This window comes from Cydia splendana, chromosome 2 (assembly GCF_910591565.1).
Source record: "Cydia splendana chromosome 2, ilCydSple1.2, whole genome shotgun sequence".
Classification (NCBI taxonomy): domain Eukaryota; kingdom Metazoa; phylum Arthropoda; class Insecta; order Lepidoptera; family Tortricidae; genus Cydia; species Cydia splendana.
This window is the reverse complement of record NC_085961.1, coordinates 699,292-719,851: the sequence shown is the minus strand read 5'-3', so window position 1 is coordinate 719,851 and position 20,560 is coordinate 699,292. Positions and strand designations below refer to the sequence as shown.

At 37.5% G+C, this 20,560-nt stretch overlaps 1 protein-coding gene across 1 annotated transcript; it reads left to right on the top strand.

Annotated features, from left to right (window-relative positions):
* The first annotated feature begins 1,479 nt into the window (after positions 1 to 1,479).
* LOC134799702 (uncharacterized) lies at positions 1,480 to 15,871 on the top strand. Its single transcript, XM_063772139.1, has 16 exons — positions 1,480 to 1,644; positions 3,227 to 3,377; positions 5,032 to 5,119; positions 6,002 to 6,183; positions 6,416 to 6,768; positions 7,405 to 7,520; positions 8,191 to 8,359; positions 8,677 to 8,915; positions 9,376 to 9,438; positions 11,765 to 11,893; positions 12,208 to 12,322; positions 12,649 to 12,767; positions 13,374 to 13,603; positions 14,569 to 14,664; positions 15,088 to 15,175; positions 15,708 to 15,871. The coding sequence occupies exons 1-16, from the start codon at positions 1,539 to 1,541 to the stop codon at positions 15,852 to 15,854; spliced, it is 2,391 nt and encodes a 796-aa protein (XP_063628209.1). The 5' UTR covers positions 1,480 to 1,538; the 3' UTR covers positions 15,855 to 15,871.
* Positions 15,872 to 20,560: the final 4,689 nt, after the last annotated feature.

Genomic DNA, 20,560 nt, shown 5'->3' with positions numbered 1-20,560 from the left:
TTATTTATTTTATTTATTTTATTTATTTTATTTATTTTATTTATTTTATTTATTTTATTTATTTTATTTATTTTATTTATTTTATTTATTTTATTTATTTTATTTTATTTACTTTATTTATTTAGTGACATAATTAAGCCAATTTCTACATGTTTTAAATTAAATTAATTCATTTATAACGTAAGCGTTCAAGTACGAGTATATTACCCGCTTTTGGGAATATTACCGGGAAGAATGGTAATTTACTGGTATTATTCCCAAATGGTAAAATACCGGTAATGGTATTTTACTCTCGGCACATCACTATACACGCGCCCTCAAGTAATAACTTTTCTAAACCACTTTTTCAATCTGTATATTTAGCGTAAAGCCTAAACAGTACAATTCAGTCTGAAACCATTTGCTGTAGAAGGAACTGTTTTTGTTCCTAAAAAAAACTTTTACAAAAAAGTATTTATGCTACAAAGCATCCTCTACCGGTTGACCTTAGACAAATCGGATAGTACGGAAACAATCGTCTAATCTAATGATTCGATAAATAATTAGGTCATTAACTAATTTGTCGCTTTATCTGTCTGACGCGCTTGATATACTTACATAAATAAAATGAACACTTAAGAACGTAAATTTGACGACCGGTCTGGCTTAGTGGGTAGTGACCCTGCCTATGAAGCCGATGGTCCCGGGTTCGAATCTTGGAAAGGGCATTTATTTGTATGATGATACAGATATTTGTTCCTGAGTCATGGTTGTTTTCTATGTATTTAAGTATTTATATATTATATATATCGTTGTCTGAGTACCCACAACACAAGCCTTCTTGAGCTTACCGTGGGGCTTAGTCAATTTGTGTAAAAATGTCCTATAATATTTATTTATTTATTTAAATAATTACTTACAATGTCTACTTAGTAGCTTGTATGTACCTAATTGAAATAGATTATTTATGTTCCGTTTGTAGGAAAACAAATACTTTTTTGTATATTAGATAACTCATCATCATCACTCATTTCATCATCATCATCATGGCATTCATATTCATGGTGGTCATTGTGGCACTCTTTGCGAGGCCTATGTCCAGCAGTGGACGTCCTCTGGCTGATATGATGATGATGATGATGATATTAGATAACTAACCAGTCAAACTATTTTGACACTGTAATCGAAATGAGAACACGACTGAACGAGAAAGGCCGATTCTGATTTAAGAATTTCCTAAAGTTTTGACTTTATTATGATAAGATCTTGATGGAATTCGCAGTGCATCTCACGCGCATCCATAAGTGCGAGCGAGATGCTTAATGACACGACTTTCATTGCATCAATCATCGTGACTGTCAAGATCGTGTCATAACAAGATCAAAACCTTAAAAAAATTGTATATCATAATAAGCCTCCAGAGTAAAATTCTTAATTTATATCTTAAATAGTAGAAATAGACCAATAGTTAAAAATATGTGATATGATATGTGATTTCAAAAACAAATATGTGATTTGTGTATAATTTACCCATAATTAGTGTAATTAGTGAAAACAAAATGCATCGGCAAACTTTAGTGGCAGGCGAGAGAGACAGTGCCAGCTCAGTGGTTGTGAGTGACAGTGATGTTATAATGGATCTGCCGGAGTTGGAGCCCTTGGAAGGTAAGTTTCCATTATTCTACGACATTTATGGAACAATAAAATGACCTTCAGAAAAGAGTCATAATGCTTTGTGCAATAAGGACGTTTATATCACAATTTCTGTTAGAATTTCAGATGGAAAGGTCCTTATTGCACGCGAAGTATAAGGAGTATAAGGACCCTTCTACGATGGAAAGCCACAATTATTGTACGATTTGTGTTATTTTGAATAGAAACACTTCTATTTACATTACAAACTGAATCTGGATGAATCTGGGGGTTATGGCCGTGAAGCCCTGAGACTGGTTCGATTCCAGATTCCAGTTTTAGGCACTATGTCTTGGTAAATATTTATTTAGTATTAACACAGAAATTTTCAGTTCATCATACTGTTACTTGTGGGAAGTGTTACTGAACTTACTGATGATACATAATTTCTGTGAACTTGCTCAATATTGTCTTCGGTTACCGCGATAGTTACTCATGAAATAAAACTATTGAAACGGATATAATTCGTTTCAATAGTTTTATTGCTGCTCAATATTACCAAACATATAGCCTGACTTGAAGGAACAGTGAATTTCTACCAAAAAAACGGCCATTATCAAATTTCTAATAACGGAAGAAATAGAGTCAGACCAAGAATAGTCTGCAGCGGATTTGATAGCCCACGCAGTGCAAGTGTTAATTTTAAACGTCAAACTTCTTTGAAATTATGACGTATAAATGACACTTGCACTGCGTGGGCTATCAAATCCGCTGCAGACTGTTTTTGGTCCGACTTTACGAATTATTTATCAACTTCTTCTGATTCAACGATTTGTTAAAGTTTTGATATTGTTAAAGATATGATCTTGACCGCACTGTGCATCCGCATCTCGCAAGCTCGCAGGCCTCGCAGCGCACCAATCGTATCATATAAATATCAGAATCTTAACAGACTTAAAATTAGAATACCACTCTCATGGTTCTTGAAATTAGTAACCCATCTAAAGGGCCATGCAACATTGCTGCCCTATTATTCAACTGGGTGAAGATGGCTTTAATATTAATATTGATGGGTGATACTTAAATACTTACGGACATGATCGAGACACGTGTTTCGGCTGGTTTTTACGTAATAATGTGTTGTGTGTTTTGTATGCATATTTGTAGAGTTCATGGTGTCTGAATGCTGATTATATTTATTTTGATTCATTTATAGATATTAGAGATAGAGATACACACATAGAAGAGCTGTTTCGTAGTATTAAATTGTTTGATGTAAATTTAATTAATATTTAATTATTAAATGATAAAAATATTTAGAATTGTTCATTCCTCTTAGAAAACATTGAAGATATTTCATGTGTATTGTTCAGCAATTTTGGAAGCTTTCCTAGGCAATATAATATGCAGCCACTTTCTAGATTATGACCAACCGCTTTGTCCCCCCAAAAGATTGCCGCAATTACAAAAAAGCCACCGCACCTGGCCATAAGGGTCGCTTATTTTGATAAGCAAACTTTTGCCATAATTTAAAGATTAAAAAAAAACTTTTGATGCGACTCGCTAGCTAGTAAGTTCTAGTTACTGTCAGTAAACCTCCATTTCTTCATTACAGCGGGCGTCCCCCCTCGCCCCTACATACCCGCTCGGTACTGCAGCAACCTCCCCAGCAGAGGTTTCTTCCGAGGCCCCCTCCGCATCTGCAAACTGCTAGCATTTCTGATCCTGTTGCCTAGTCTGTTCATCTTTATACCACTTTACATGAGGTAAGCTTAAAATTATCAGTATTGATTTGAACACCGTCGTCTAGTCAAATCTTTCCCAAGGTTTCTCCTGGTTGAGGGCGGTTTCAGACTAGCGTATTTTTCTGCGCTTAGGTATGCGGTCGTTTTTGCGTTACGAGTTTACACACGCGTTACATTTCCCTACATTTGGTTTGTACGCGCTTACGCGCGCGTTATACGAGCTTACTTACACACGCGTAAGCTCGTATAAACGCTAGTCTGAAACCGCCCTGAATTCTCAACTACTGCTCGATTTACCTGGTCAGTCGTAAGGCCACCCCTCACTAGCGTCTCCCTAGCGTCGGCATTTAGTCAACTCTATGGTTGCTGCTCGACGCAACGTTGGCGCAATTCGCAGCGACGCCATTTTCCATTGCGCTGACTAGACGCCAACGCTCAAAAGACGCTAGTGTGGGGTGGACCTTAATGCGGACTGTTAAGTAGTAGCAGTAGTAGGTAAGTGAAATTCGCTCCCTTCGTCTACATTCCCTGACAAATACGTAGCCCAGTTCAGCAACAATGTTTGGAGTAGATACTGTAGAATTTAAAACCGCCACACATATACATATACATATGAAGGTCGCTACAAAACGATTTTGACTGATTCGTATTCACTGCTTTCAAATTCTATTGATTACTTACTCATTGTTTCTATCGCACTCCGCAGCCATATAGGCGACATCGACATCGACGGGTTGATAAGATGATTATGTATCCTTATATATTTCTTATCATAATCTCGTAATATGATTAGACGAAACGGTATATTTTATAGACAATTGATGAACGAGTACCTATAAATAGGTACGCAATAATATGTGCTTACATTAGGTGAGATACCGTCCATGTTCTGCTTTGAGCAATAAAAGTATGGAAATTTAGAAGTAGGTAAACTCTGTCGCAAAAACTCGGTACAGACGTAGTGAAACTAGTGAATAATCCTTTATTATATCACGGAATATATTATGATATGTCAATGTTATGCTATTTCAGTCAGTCTCATACTACTTCATAGCATGACAAATACGAACGTTTCCGAGAAAATACGATGGCCAACGATAGTTCACTACATCTATATACCTACTGACGACGAGGCAACAGAAATCTAATACAAAAAAGTCGATGTATGGCAAGTGTTAGGAACTAGGAAGTATAGTGTCTACCGAAGATTTGTCCTGACACATCTGACAGACGTATCACGGACGTTTGCCCGTTTGGTCGTTTGGCGTTTGTTTGTTTGGGACGGGAGCGCTGGTGGCCTAGCGGTAAGAGCGTGCAACTTTCAATCCGGAGGTCGCGGGTTCAAACCCCGGTTCGTACTAATGAGTTTTTCGGAACTTATGTACGAAATATTATTTCATATTTGCCAGTCGCTTTTCGGTGAAGGAAAACATCGTGAGGAAACCGGACTAATCCCAATAAGGCCTAGTTTCCCCTCTGGGTTGGAAGGTCAGACGGCAGTCGCTTTCGTAAAAACTAGTGCCTACGTCAAATCATGGGATTAGTTGTCAAGCGGACCCCAGGCTCTCATGAGCCGTGGCAAAATGCCGGGATAACGCGAGGAAGAAGACATCTGACAGACGTATCAGGAGTATCTGGACTTATAGGATCTCTAGCTAATACCCTTATGTTTCAGATACCGGGTGTTCCAGGCACAGATGTACCCGATGAGCATGACCGACATGAGACTGATCGACAGCAAGATATCCCCCACCTGGTGCCAGGTAACAGCGAAACTTATCGATTTATGACTGTTTTGGGAAATGAAGTTAGGTAGGTATATGATATTTATGCCGTGTTTTTGCCCCTTCTTAAAATACGAAGATTACGAAGAGTGTTGAAAGTACCTAAGGTTTTCCTAAATGTTGAACAATAATTCATTATTTTATTTGACTTACGATATTATAATATGAACTCCATTAGAGACAGTAGCCGGTGTTTTTTGACAAACTTGAACCCTAATAAGCTTTGTCCTAAGAGCAGTCTTCTTTAGGGTAAGGCATTCAGTTAGTGACTATTGTAATTCGCGTTATCATTAATGATAATAATTAAATGTGGTTAAAGAAGGAAGATAAAAGATATTGATATTTAGTAACAGGGACAATAAATGTTTAATTTACTTTAACAAGCCATACATTACACAAGAGTCTGCTATCTGTCGTTATCGCCAGTAAGTCTGACATTACATATTGTTCTATTTATTGTATACGATAAAAAAACATGTACCGGCTTACCTAATATTATGTTAGACATGAATGAAGATTGTTTAAATCTATTCTTTGATGTTTCTAATTTCCATAGACCTTGAATTGAAATTTGCCTATGGTTAGGTACATAGAGGGATTGTTTTTAGGGTTCCATATCCATAGTCAACTAGGAATTCTTATAGTTTCGTCTTGTCTGTCTGCATGTCTTTCCGTCTGTCCGTCCGAGGCTTGGCCCCGTGATCGTTAATGCTAGATAACTTCAACTTAGCATGGACATATACCTAAATCAATCATGCCGACCAAGTGTCAAAATAAAGACTAGTAGTAGACTGCTGCAGTTTTGCTGGTGCAGCTGTGTGCTAATCCAAATATAACCTTTTAAACATTCCATTGTTACAGCGGCAAGTAGTCAAATCCAACACAACCTTCAATGCCTTCGTGATGCCTGGACCTCCACAGCTCTCTGAAGACCTGGTGCCTGTCTCCATGACCAGGGAACTGGAGTTGGAAGACGACATGAAGGAGTACTGGGGGTTCTATCTGCTCAAAGGATCTACGGTCACGGTGTCTGCTTGTGTCAAGTAAAAATACTTCTGATTTTATTATTATAGTAAATTAAGTATCAGACAGAATATTGGGACATCTGCTGCGTAATTTCTGGAAAACCTCCAAACATGTTCATATATGACAAAATCTTATGTATAAAGGCAGAGTGTCTTATTTGTATTTTTCCACGCACATTTGTGCAAAGGATTATTACGTAAGTGGCTCAACTTCTTCAGAAACAATTTTAACTCTCAAATTCTGCCTCAGCCACCCCGGAGCGTCTCTCATCATGATCAAAGGCTACAAACATCTTAAAGACTGCGCGTACATCGGTGACGATTCCTCAGAAGAAGTAGACGAACTTCTAGAAGCTAATAAGCTGGGCCAACTATCAGATACCATTCTAGCTGACAAAATACTGAAGTTGCTTGATAAAGACCTCCCGCTGGCAGGAACAAACTTGCCTGGGAAGATTCAAGAAGACCTCCAGCTGTCTAACTCAAACTTGCTTGGGAAAATTCTAGAGCTACTGGAAGCCAAAAAGTCAGGACAACTTTCTGATAAGATTTTGGTGGAAAGGATGCAGGAGTTGACGAGTAATGGAAAAACTAATCATCCTGGTAAATATAATGGTTATTTGATACCAAATATTTTTTTCAGTTCTTTGATATAAACAAATAACCTTTGAGTTTGAGACCAAACTTGTCGTTGATAGCTTTTCTAATCCAGACGCAAATAAAAAAATAAAGACTAACTAATTAATTATTAGACTTCGAGTTAGACCAGGGGCAAAAAATACAAAATACAAAATTATTTATTTGTCCAACATAGGTTATAGGGTGTTACAGTTCAGTCAGTTTCACTATGTGGCGCCTTACGGCATACAAATGTTGAGAGCATGCATGTCAAAATATAATAGGTATTTACAAGACCTTATCATCTAAAAAATCTTTTATTGAGTAGTGACTCTTTCGAATCAGTAACAGTTTCAAGGCTTTTTTAAACTGGTTGAGCTCTAGCAATTGAATGTCTTGTGGTATTTTATTAAATATTCTTGGGGCCATTACGACCACATTATTTTTAAATGAATATGGATTAAAAAAAACCTGTTTTTGTTTAGCAGCTCAGAGCATACTTCATTTAATGTATTAGGTAGGTGCATATAAAGACTATAAATTGGTAATTAAACAGTTGTAGTCTGTACTTTTTTTACTCTCTACATTCCCAACTTACTTAAAATTTCCCTCAACCGACAGGCACAATGAAGCGCCACAAGGCAGGCGTCAGCTTCTTGGACCGCGATCGACACACCAATAACGTGACGTCATCCGAATCCGTACCCGCTGCCGACGTCACAGACCACGATCCCAAGGTAGTGTCCTATCCTCTTACACTTGAACATTATTTTCAACTGAGCAGAACTCTAGAAGGCCTCAAGACCAAGATCTCAAGGTGAAGTGTCCTAAACTCTTACATTTAAAACATTTACAACTGAATAGGCCTTCACAAGCACAAGACCACAATGCGAATCGTGATCCCAAGGTACAGTGTCCTATCTTCTTACATTTGAAACATTTACAACTGACCAGGAACTCAGAAGGCCAAAGAGCGAGGCCAAGATCGCAAGGTGCAGTGTCTTAACCTAATCTAACCTCTAACATTTGAAGCATTTACAATTGAGCAGGATTTATAAAGTGCCACAAGGGATTATCTTGTCCGAGTCTTAACAAATTTCTCGCCCAAGTCATAAGAGTCATCGTAGAACATGCTTGTAATAAACCCTTTTACAACACTCATATGTATTTGTTGATTATACAGAATACAGAATACAGACTTTATTGGTAAATATAAACATAGTTACATTTTACACGTCACTAACTTAAAACTATTGTGATTGTGATTGTGATTGCATCGAGAAAACTTCTGTAATCCTCCTACTAGGTACTCCTATACTTTGCCCCACCAACTCGTTTCTTCTCTAACTTTCTTCGAAGTCTCAAAAATTGCTAATATAGGTAATATTAATAACTCTTTACCCCCAGGAACTCCGTGAAATCCTGGAAAGTCTGCACGCACAACGCCAAGCAGCGAAAACGGAATCGTTTAAGAACTACCAGCCTCCGGGTAATCTGATATCACTGAAGACCGCAAAACAACGGCATCGAGACACCAACGTTGATAAGGAGGAGAGAAAATGGATTTCGTTCAATGGTAAGTAAACTGTCATCTTTCTAATCTAATATATACCTACCCTCCTCAGGCCTCCTCCTTGTTGTTATCAAAAGGCACAGAATATAGAAGTACCACAAGTACTTTTATGGAGGCCCTGTCACTCCAAGAAATGAAAAGCCTACGCTATCATGCTCAAGAAACAAACATTTCAACGTAATATAATATTTATTTATTTTAAGGGTATTCGAGTGAATTGACTTACTTTATTTTTATAAGTAGGTACCTATTGAATTGTCTTTACCAATATAAAAAATATTGTGAACATTAATCATCACATTTTGTACTACGCGTTACAGATCTCAATGCAAACACCAGCGACCAGAGCTCCAACATTGCAACTACAAAAACAGAAAGCAAAACATCTAAAATTGGTGAAACGACCCCACAAAAATCTACAACACCGTCTTTAATAAATACCACACCCACTAAGGAAGAAGTTATCCAAGTAACAACAACAGAAGAGTATACAGAAGAAAAAAATATATTACAAACAGAAACAAAGAATGTGATAACAACAAATCAGCCTTATGTAAGAGTAAATTGGGGTCATCCATTAATTACGTCACACGTTTAGGGGGAGGGAGGGGGTCAAGAAAATGTGACATATTGTGACATGGGGGAGGGGGGAGGCACAAACTTTGTGACGTCACTTTAACTTCATCAGTAACCGAAATTTTTTTTTTAATTATTTTATTCGCTGTACATTTAAATCACAAGTTTTTAAAACGATAATCGTTTTTATTCTTTTAATTTTCTTTCCTAAGCAGTTTTGGGTTATAAAATTACTAATATTTATATCGTCAAAAATATTTTGATAAAATATTAATAATACTTAGGAACTTACTTAATTCGATTTGGCGATTTCGTAGAAAAAATGTGACGTCACACTAGGGGGGAGGGGTTTGCCAAATGTGACCAAATGTGACAAGGGGGGGGGAGGGGTCAAAAAACCTAGAAATTCGTGTGACGTAATTAATGGATGACCCCATAATACAATTGAAGTGAAAAGTGAAAAATATTTGAAAGATGGTGCAAACATTGACGTGGAACACACAGCCGTAAGTAAATATGTGGTATTAGAATTCTCGTTTAAATGTTTTATTTAATTCAAATAACGTTAATACGACCAATTATCCTTTTGTAAGAGTAAATAATATTATTGAAGTGGAAAGTGGAAAATATATGAAACGTGGTAACATTGTCGTGGAACCCTCAGCTGTAAGTAAACAGGTATTAAATAAATGTTTAATTAGCTTTGAAAATTTTACGAGCGTTATTTGCATTATCCGTTATCTAGTAAATGTAATTGTATCACATGACTAAACAATAATGAAAGTTGACTTTGTAAGGCAGGTAATATGTGTGTGATGGTTTAAAATTTTAACACATTGTATCAAAAAGAAAAAAAAAACCGGCCAAGTGCGAGTCGGACTCGCGTTTCTAGGCTTCCGTACATAAGTCCGACTCACGCTTGACTGCACATTTCTAATAGGTTTTCCTGCCATCTATAGGTAAAGAACTATTATGTGTATTTTTTTCAAAGTTTTAGATCCAGTAGTTTCGGAGATAAAGGGGGGGAAATGGTAATTTTTTGGATATTTTCTTAAATAACTTCAAACCTATGTATTTTAAAATTATAAAAAAAACATGGCCATCTTTGGGTCACTATTTTACATAATTATGTGTACCAAATTTCAACTTAATTGGTCCATTAGTTTCCGAGTAAATAGGCTGTGACAGACGGACAGACAGACAGACGCACGAGTGATCCTATAAGGGTTCCGTTTTTTTGTTTTGAGTTACGGAACCCTAAAAACTGATTAATAAGTATAACAGATTAAATAAACAAGGAAAGTAGATTACTGACTTCTCCGACTAGGCAAATAACGAAATGTATAAGTATATAACATAATATTGTTAAATATTTAGTAAAGCTAGTGGGACACGGCACAAATTCAAAGCCATCCAACATTACTTCGGTCTCAATGACGGTGCAGCCCTACCTAACCCGTCTACCTCCACTCTGCACTAGCGCCATGTTTTTGTTGTTGCTTATTCTGTTTTTTTATAATTTTACATTTTTGATGATAGTATGTATAATTTAGTAAAGCTAGTTAGATAATAATATATTTCCAAAATCATGCAAACATAATTTTTACACGATGTAGGCGTGATTGTATTAAAAACAAACTTCATTATAAAATCTTATCTTGTGCAAAAGCTAACATAAATATTACTAAACAAAATAAATAAAATATAATGTAACGCAGGGGAATGTACTCAATGTACTGGAAGATTCCTTGAACCTTATCTTTGAGATTATGATGTGTGTGTTGCAATGTCTAATTTCTCGGTGTATTGGCTTGTCTGTAATGCCGTGTAAATATATTGTTAAATAAATAAATAAATAAAATAAATAAATAAATTATTGTCTATTTGGTATCGTACCTTATCGGCTATGTATGAATGGGGTTAGTGCATATACGAATACGAGTATATTGTTTATGGAACAAGTATGTATTGTTAAGGCATTATCCTCTTACTTAATGGATCCTTGTTAGCCTTATCATAAGCGGTTATTTAGATCTTTCTACATTATTTCTGCTAAGATCGATAGGGAAATAGCATATACATTTCTCTGTTCCTCTCAGAAGGAAGTGTGCGGCGACCGAATAGATTTATTTAACCCTTTAGAATACAAAATATCAAAATTATGTAAGTTATGACTTTTTTATTGACTTCAAATTAAAAAATGAAATCAGTCCCGGATTAAGACATTTTGATGTCCCATGCGTTTCTAGACCATGGTGTCTCCCCTCTCTACTGGGTATCCGGGTGATTTTTAGGGTTCCGTACCCAAAGGGTAAAACGGGACCCTATTACTAAGACTTCGCTGTCCGTCCGTCCGTCCGTCCGTCCGTCCGTCCGTCCGTCCGTCCGTCTGTCACCAGGCTGTATCTCACGAACCGTGATAGCTAGACAGTTGAAATTTTCACAGATGATGTATTTCTGTTGCCGCTATAACAACAAATACTAAAAACAGAATAAAATAAAGATTTAAATGGGGCTCCCATACAACAAACGTGATTTTTGACCAAAGTTAAGCAACGTCGGGAGTGGTCAGTACTTGGATGGGTGACCGTTTTTTTTTTTTGCTTTTTTTTTTTGTTTTTTTTTTATTTGGTACGGAACCCTTCGTGCGCGAGTCCGACTCGCACTTGCCCGATTTTTGATATTTTGGTGACCACCTATGCAATTAATTTAAGTACACTTAGTGGTTCATCTGGCTAGAGATAGAGATAGTCTGACCCAAATTTTACCTTGAATTAGATTGAATAAAAAGCAATTTTACCTTAAACCTTAGAAAGTGTGTTTAAATTCCAGGACACCCAAGAGCCTAGCTCTCGGGAAGTGTTCGAGAATATCCTGCATCAGCTTCAGGGCCTGGGTCCGCGAGGCACCAGGGTCCTCAAACGGCTCCACAAAACCATGGGCGTGGATTATCCGCAACAGGTATGTTAGAGTAAAGTAACCACACATACTATACATATATGACCGCGAAACGATATAGCTTGAAGAAACCCTGGCAACTTAGACAGGCTAATGGGTGTCACCAAGAGCGAAAGAGGGCAGGCAAACTGAATTGAATAAAAATGTATTTTCTGGTACTCATAGTTAAGCTTACAGCCTGCTTGAAAGTAAGCGACTTCTCCAAAGAAACCACATGTGCGATGAATCTGCAGCGAAAGCGTTCGCGGAAGAAAGTTAGAAGGCCTGTGACAACCAAAATAGACTTACCTATTTAAACAATTTATTTATTTTCTAAGGGTCACGTGGCTAATATAATGGGGGCTGTGAAAGGCAGCGAGGAGGAGCTGGACCGGCTCAGGAAGGTGCTGGTGGAAGCAATTGATGAAGAAAAAACGCGTCCTGAACGACGGCGTAAGTACATTTTTATACATCATAAAAAAACTGAAGGAAACACCGAATTGAAGGTTGATTCTCGTATCATATACTACTGGTAAGCAGTTTACCTACACATACGGATGTCAGCCGTTGTGTCCTAGTTTTGTAGGAGCTGTCTTTTAAGATAGCATTTTTTTTTTAATGTAATAGTCAGCAAACCAACAGACGAGCCGCCTGATGGGAAGCGGTCATCGTCGCCCATGGACATAAGCAACATCACAGGAGCCACTTCACAGGAGCATTGGTATATTATTGTGTTTGAGGTTTATCCATTCGAATACATATTGTTTTTAATGTTTCAGAAAAGAGGCATGACGCGAGGGAAGAGGCTCGAGCGAAGCGAGATCTCATGTTGGGGCAGATCGAAATACAGAAGGAATTCAACGAGGATGATGAAGCGCGGAATAATGCTGCTGAGGAGGTATGCTTACGTCGTTATAGTATTACACTCTATGCGCATATGGTGTGTCGGTGAAAAGCAACCGGGTTTTTGGGCGTCTACTACACCCCCTACGAATTGGGTTTGCAATTCGGATCAAAAAGCCACGAAATATGGAATGATCCGGATATTTCCTACAATCTGTATTAGGACAGCAAAGTTTAGTCTGTAAAAGATGTCTTAGTTACAATATTAATTACCATTTTATTTAACTTGCCCTGTTATGTAATCTAGCATGTTAGTGTGGGTCAAATCTTGGAAGCTAAATTTGACCCACTTCCCGATTTCCGATTAAGCTGAAAATTTGCATACATATGTAAGTTGGGTGACAATGCAATATTATGGTACCACCGAGCTGATCTGGTGATGGAGACAGGAGGTGGCCATAGGAACTCTGTAATGAAACAATGCAACCTAATTTTGTTTGGGGTTTTTAGAATTGTCTCTATGAGTATTAGCTGCCTGTGGTCTGTGGTAAGAAAAGTACAGTCAGCGACAAAAGCTTGTACCAAAAATGAAATTTACCAGTAACTTATTTTAAGATTGCTGTTATTTTAAAATAAAATCGCTTATAATAATAACTTCCAGGACGTGCAACCAGACGGCTACGCCGACCACCACGAGGTCATCAACGAGACGACTCCCTTCGACATGAGCAACTCGGAGTACTGGTCCTCGTTCTCCAGCTCTGAGGAACGGCTGCTGCAGTGCGACGGCCTGATCCTCAACCTGCCCATGACCCCTCATAGATCCTGCGTGAAGAATGCTGATGAGGCGCAGAGCGCGACTGCTGCTAAAGCTAACGCGCTTACATACAGGTGAACATTTTTATTTAGTCCCTGTCGCACTCATCGGTGTAACTAGTAGGTCTTCCATTTTCCTTTATAGAATATAATAGAATTTATTCGTAAGCACAAACAAACGAGACAATACATAATATAAAGAAAACACAAAATAAGATTAAAGTGTCACGAAATGGCCCCATCTCAGCATGTTGGTGATCACGTGCAAACATTTTTTATGCTTTTATAGTCAGTACATATATAAGATGTTGTATCGAATAAATTCAACCTTTAATCAACCTTTATTTAGCACTTCACCCGCTAATTTTCTCCATCATAGTGTTTAAATGCGACTAATGATCCTGCGTCTCGTTATCATTAATCGCTTGGATAGGGTGAAAACGCTCTAAGTCAGTGGTTCCTAACCTGGGGGTAATTACCCCCGTGGGGGTAAAACTGGTATTTTACGGGGGGGGGGGGGGGGGGGGATAAGCTAACCTAATATAACAATACAACAAACGTACTCGTTTCATTTTTTATTACCATTGGGAGGAGGGGTAAAATCAGGTTCCCTAGTTAGTCATAGGGGTGACCGGACTGAAAAGGTTAGCAACCACGGCTCTAAGTGAATCAGTTAATAAGTTTTCCTACGAGCTCCGATAGGTACTTAAAGACAGGGCGAGTCAGAGCTTCCCTATCACAAAACTTCATTGTATTGTAATGTAATCGATTCATTTATTTATACTAATACGAACCTAGAGAGTCCAAGGCTACTCAAAAATCTCCCTCCTGTTTGTCCTTTTCTATTCCTAATTTCATACCAAAGATATCGAGGTCATCTCAACGGTCCGTCACGGTCACGGTTTTACTTGATTTTGATTCGATTTTGTTAACTTGTTTGTTAAATAAAATATCTGACAAATAATTCAATTTGGGAACAATACGTTTGTAAAAACTAGTAGTAAAACAGCAACTATAAACGATTTCTTTTGATTATTCAGGGTGCCAGCTAATGGCTACTACTTCTTCGTATTCAACTCTGAGAACGAGCGGCAGAAGAACTTCATCCGAGCCAAGTTCGACCTGCAGAAGACCAGGTGGGTCATATAAATAAAAGACATATATTTTTATCCGCATGCATGGATAAAAATATATGTCTTTCCTAGCTTATTTCTGCTTCTGCCTTAATATTGCCTACAATGCCTAAATCTGGTCCCCGTTTAGGACTGAATACTGTGAACACTTGTATCACCAATAGTCACACCACACCGTTGGCGGGGCATTAATCCTTACATCCTGGAAACTAAATGGTCGCGCACAATGCGGTTGCAAGTTGCAACGGGATTTCCTTCCGCGAACGCTCTGGCAGTGGAACCCTGAATGAACCCTGCCGAGGTTTTCTCTAGGCTCTACATTATAGGCATCTTCAAAAATGGGTTTAAAGGTTTCTAAAAGGTCGGCAATAAATAAATTTTAGGGACAGAATAAACTAAAATCTTAATGCTGTGCTCTTAATCCAGGTACGAGGTGGCGCAGACGGCGCTACGAGAGTGCCGGAACAGCACGCAGCGGTGCGACCTGCTGCTCGATATCTTCTCCAGCCAGAAGGTACGTTTTACAATTTTTATCTCTCTCTGTAGTCGCTCCCTCATGACAGGATCGTTAGGTCATCGGTGGATGTGGATGCTCCACACCTGGTCTTTATGATCTGCCTCTAACGGTGTCTGTTCATCGCGTCTCTGACAACCGAGCAAAAGTTGGTTGAGGATGGGGCCCCTTTTAATTGATCGCTCCATCTTGCTGGAGATCGTCCTCGACTTCGTTTGCCCTCCGTGTTTCCAACAATGATCAGCTTTTCAAGGCTTTCATCTCCCCTCCTCATTATGTGGCCCAAGTAGGACAGTACGCGCTGCTGGCAGACTGTGGATAGGCGAGTTCGGACACGAAGCTGTTTTTCAACAATTTTTATATTAAAATAAAAATGGAAAAATTCACCGCTTCGGGCAAGAATTGCGATCTTTCGGAACTATTTTCTATTATTTGATAGGTATTTTTTTTGTATCTAATTTCAATAAAAGCCAATCCATAAAAATGCAAAATGGAGAAAACCTATAACTACCTAATCTATTTCTACTTCCAGGTGGTTCTAGAAGTCCCCCTACGCAACAACGACTCCCTCTGGAACGAGCAATTTGTGATCGTGTCCGAATGCGAACCCAGGACCTCCATATACCTGGCCTGCGTCGTAGCTGTGCCTCTGCTCATCATGATATTTGCCTTCCAATAAGGCGATGAAATAAAAAAATCATAAATGAGTCGGTTAAGAAGTTTGTAATGTTGTCCGGAACCTTGCACCTCATCTTGGTCTCTGTCATGGGTAAGATCTGGTTTGCATTGGCAAACCAGATCTTAGCCATGACAGAGCAACCAACTGATTTATGAACCCAGTCATTGGACTGGGTTAAAACTTGTGATCATGTGAGGATGTGAACACCTCACATGGTCACCTTATCTTGACCTGCGTCATAGCTAACCCTCTAGTTGTTTGTATGATCTTATTCTTACATGATCTGTGCCTTACAGTGACTGTACTCTCTCTCTGCACAAGTTCCGAGCCTTACAATGACTGCACCTGCACCCTCTCTCTGCACAAGTTCCGAAGAATTTTAAGGAAGCCCTGTTTCTATAGATCGAAATTGCACGGAATTAGAGCTAAGATTTCTTAATTTACCCATAAGAAAATTAAGATCGTCTGATATGTCAATATTGTATATTGTATTAAATCAAACAAATATCAGTTGCGATGATTTGATTTGTACAATTTTGTTGAACCTAAACGTAACCCTTCTTCGGCGTTAACAAAAACTGCAATTCCAGGGCACCAAAATGAGAGGAGATAGGGAAAATACCTTGTTGACTTTTTCCAATTTTAGTACTTTTCGAAAAAAAATAGCTCATAATTTTAAATGCTTGAGCTACGAGGCGATACGGAACTGTTTATTGATATTTAGCTATGTGCTAGGTACATTCGTTAGGTACATTAACTATCTATTCTGCTTTTACTTCTTTATCATATACTTTGACATTCATTATTGTAACCAGCTGACAGGACACGATGCAACGGAAATTAATATCCTCAATCCTCATACTTTATATTAAGTAAGTAAGTACCTATGGGGCTGTCCATAAATTACGTCATCGATTTTTGAGGATTTTTGACCCCCCCCCCCCCCCTATAATCATCCAAAAATCATGCTTCAAATGACCCCATTTCCTCCTATTGCATGCTACCGTCATCCGATGTCCAGACCCCCCCCCCCCTAATTTGAAATGACGTAATTTATGAATAGCCCCTATATAACAAACGTAAAGTTCAAGCGAAAAAGTGATAATTGTTTATTCATATTAATAATGTGAAGGTTGTCTGTGGCGATAAGGAATTTGTCCCAAAATCCATATTTTTGTTACTCTTATCTGTCTGAAATTGATAATTATTGTTATTTGATACCTAATTGTTTTTTATAGTTTAATGAGAAAGGTCACAGATCACTAATACATACATATATGGAACGAACTTAAATAAGCGTCAAATTTTATCGTTTTTATTTTATTTTATTATTGAGCAAATTAAATGGTGCTATTAAAATATATTAGTCAATTCTAGAAACATCTGTATAATATATTATTAATGTTGTTTTGATATATAAAATTGTTGATTGTTAATAATTATTAAGTACGTTAAGTTTCTTCTTGCGTTATTATCAAAATTGATAAAAAGAAATGTCATCCTTCGTTTAGGTACTTAATTTTAAACTTATTTTATTACTCTTGCCTTATTTGTAAATTTGTATTCATTTATGATTATGCTTCAAGTACGAGTTGTAACATGTACCTTGGTAAGTATATAGGTATACAATATACAATGCCACATACTTATGCATACCTAAATTTACTCTTATATCATAAAATCATAGTTATAATAAATAAAAATCAATTTGTTTACCTAATTGTTTTCTACTCTGAAGGTTTAACATTTTATTTATAAAGGGACCCACTGATTAACAGTCCGCCGGACGGTAGCGGCCTGTCAGTTAGAACAAAATTTTGACAGTTCCGAACAACTGACAGGCCGATACCGTCCGGCGGACTGTTAATCAGTGGGCCCCTTAACAGAAACTCTATTTAATTACGCAACATACCTACTTATAATTCATTAAAAAATATATTCTTGAGTTACACTACGTTATACATATACATATACATATAAGACAATGTATCATGAGTATAACAATATTATTGTATAACACAATGTATCATGAGTATAACAATATTATTGTATAACACAATGTATCATGAGTATAACAATATTATTGTATAACACAATATAACCGTGGAAGTACCAGTAGGAAAAACTCATTAAAAATATAAGCATATCTCAAAAGTTTAAAATATAAGCAAAGACCTATTAACTATGTTATTTACGTTTATAATTATTAATTACATATAAGTATGTCATTCAGATTATAATTAAAGATGTGTCTTACGTACAGTCAGGTTAAGTTTTTTACTTATAGTAATAATTTAAATTAAAACGGGATATGAGGGACGTAATTTCTTATTACCCAACTGCGCGATGGAAAGGATGGTAATGTGTTTATTTTTATATAATTGTTTTATCCTCCTAAGGCCCAAGGTCCTACATATAGTACTTATTCAGTTTGATGAAATTTAAGTCATATTCAATTGGAACAGAATCGCATTTGTTTTGTTTCGTTCAATTTTCAAACAAAACCAAAATCAACTCTACTCCCTGAACTAAAGGTTCAAATTTCAGTGGCAAATTCTGGATTTTTCATTTATATGGCTGGGCCTTAGGAGGTTATCTAGAGGCTACTACTGTGATACTAATCGTAAGGCAATTGTATATTTTACAAGTATTGATACTATTAAATGAAGTTACCATTATAAAATGTATTTTATTTTATACCGTCATGCCTACATAGATCAATACAATAAGATTAAGTAACGATATAAAAGGTATATAATTTAAGACACATAAAATAAATACTACAATAAACTAAAACACAATAATACCATAAAATAAAACACAAAAGGGTCTACAAATGCTATGAGGCCTATTCAGAGTATTCAGACAGTTATTTCTTGGGAAACGGTAGTGAATATACCCATATATAACCATTTCATGACAAGATTATAGAGTTCGAATCGCTCTCTATGTGTAGGTATAGTCCCAAATGGACATTCTTTTTTTATACTTCTTTTTGACTAAGATAAGTGGCTTTGTGAGCTGTAGATCTCGCGGACTATGTCAAAATGTATTTATAGGGTTCCGTACCCAAAGGGTAAAAACGGGATCCTATTACTAAGACTCCGCTGTCCGTCTGTCTGTCCGTCTGTGTGTCTGTCTGTCACCAGGCTGTATCTCATGAACCGTGATAGCTAGGCAGATGAATTTTTCACAGATGATGCCCCGAAACATGTCTCGGTGTATCTCGACGAGTGTGTACAGCCGGCATTAGACTTGTGATTCACAATTCGAAGACTACTTAAAACAATTACTCATTTACTACATCTTGAGCATGCAGATTGATTCGCTTCGATACCAAGATGTCTGACACATTTAATTATAGCGTACTATGCATTAACGTATATATATCTATGGACTGGCCTTATGGGCACTAAAAATGGTACTTGTTTAGCGGTGTGACTCACGAATTCCAGCCAATCGTGCAGTCTAACGCAACTAGTTGCGACCAATAGCGCGCGTGATGCGAACTCGTCAACCGATCGCGCGCGTGATGCGAACTCATCAACCAATCGCGTTGTACCGGTGTCACACCGCTGTACTGGCCCCTGTCATGCCTCATTATTATGTATTGTCCGTAAAGCCAGTCCCTTGATATCTATGTCAATGGTACTATGTAACCGGAGATTATAGAGCAGTCTATGTAAAATATGTAAATCAATGGCCTTTGTATGCATCTATATTATATGTACGTTACTACATAATTACGCTCAGTAGTAAAGTTGTACATAGTAAACGAGTGTAAAGTGTGTGTATATAAAAAAACCGGCCAAGTGCGAGTCGGGCTCGCGCACGAAGGGTTCCGTACCATTACGCAAAAAAATCACGTTTGTTGTATGGGAGCCCTTAAATATTTATTACATTCTGTTTTTAGTATTTGTTGTTATAGCGGCAACAGAAATACATCATCTGTGAAAATTTCAAATGCATATCACGGTTCATGAGATACAGCCTGGTGACAGACAGACAGACAGATAGACGGACAGACGGACAGCGGACAGCGGAGTTTTTACCCTTCTTCTTCTTCTCTCGTCTCGAGGTTCCTCTAAAACTCTAAACAGTGGATGCCCAGAAAGGAGTTTTCACCCTTTGGGTACGGAACCCTAAAAACTACCTATGTCCGTCACCAAATCGATTCAGCAGTTTTTAAGCTTAGAGGTTTAGACAGACAGTTATTTTCGCATTTACACGGCGCATTTATATAACGAATGTGTCCCAAAGCACGGGTTCTAATGTCTCGCACATTCAAAAGCAGACCCGTTAATTGTGGGGCGTATTAGGTAACTAAAGAACGTTATGTTTTGTCAGTCATACCGAACACAAAAAAATAGTGCCAATGGCCTTAAGAAGCAAAAAGTTCTATTGGTTGAGTCAAAATTCTTTTTGTGGTCTTGTTTTTTATCTCCAAAAAATGTGATGGAGTGGAGGTTTTTGTATGGGGAGAGTTTTTAATTTTTCTCGTGTGAATTATAACTTTATAACCTACTTACAGCTAGAAAGACATCCTACAGCACTCGACTTTTTTTTATTTATTTGATAAAAGACAAACATACAGAGTGGTCAGAAACAAGTCAACGAAAAGATTAACAGTCCGCCGGACGGTATCGGCCTGTCAGTTGTTCAGAACTGTCAAAATTTGGTTCTAACTGACAGGCCGATACCGTCTG

Excerpts from the sequence above, each read along its gene's own strand:
- LOC134799702 (XM_063772139.1), top strand. The coding sequence starts at position 1,539 with ATGCATCGGCAAACTTTAGTGGCAGGCGAGAGAGACAGTGCCAGCTCA. Across the intron at positions 7,521-8,190 it reads TCACAGACCACGATCCCAAG|GAACTCCGTGAAATCCTGGA; the intron begins GTAGTGTCCTAT and ends CTTTACCCCCAG. Across the intron at positions 14,665-15,087 it reads TTCGACCTGCAGAAGACCAG|GTACGAGGTGGCGCAGACGG; the intron begins GTGGGTCATATA and ends CTCTTAATCCAG.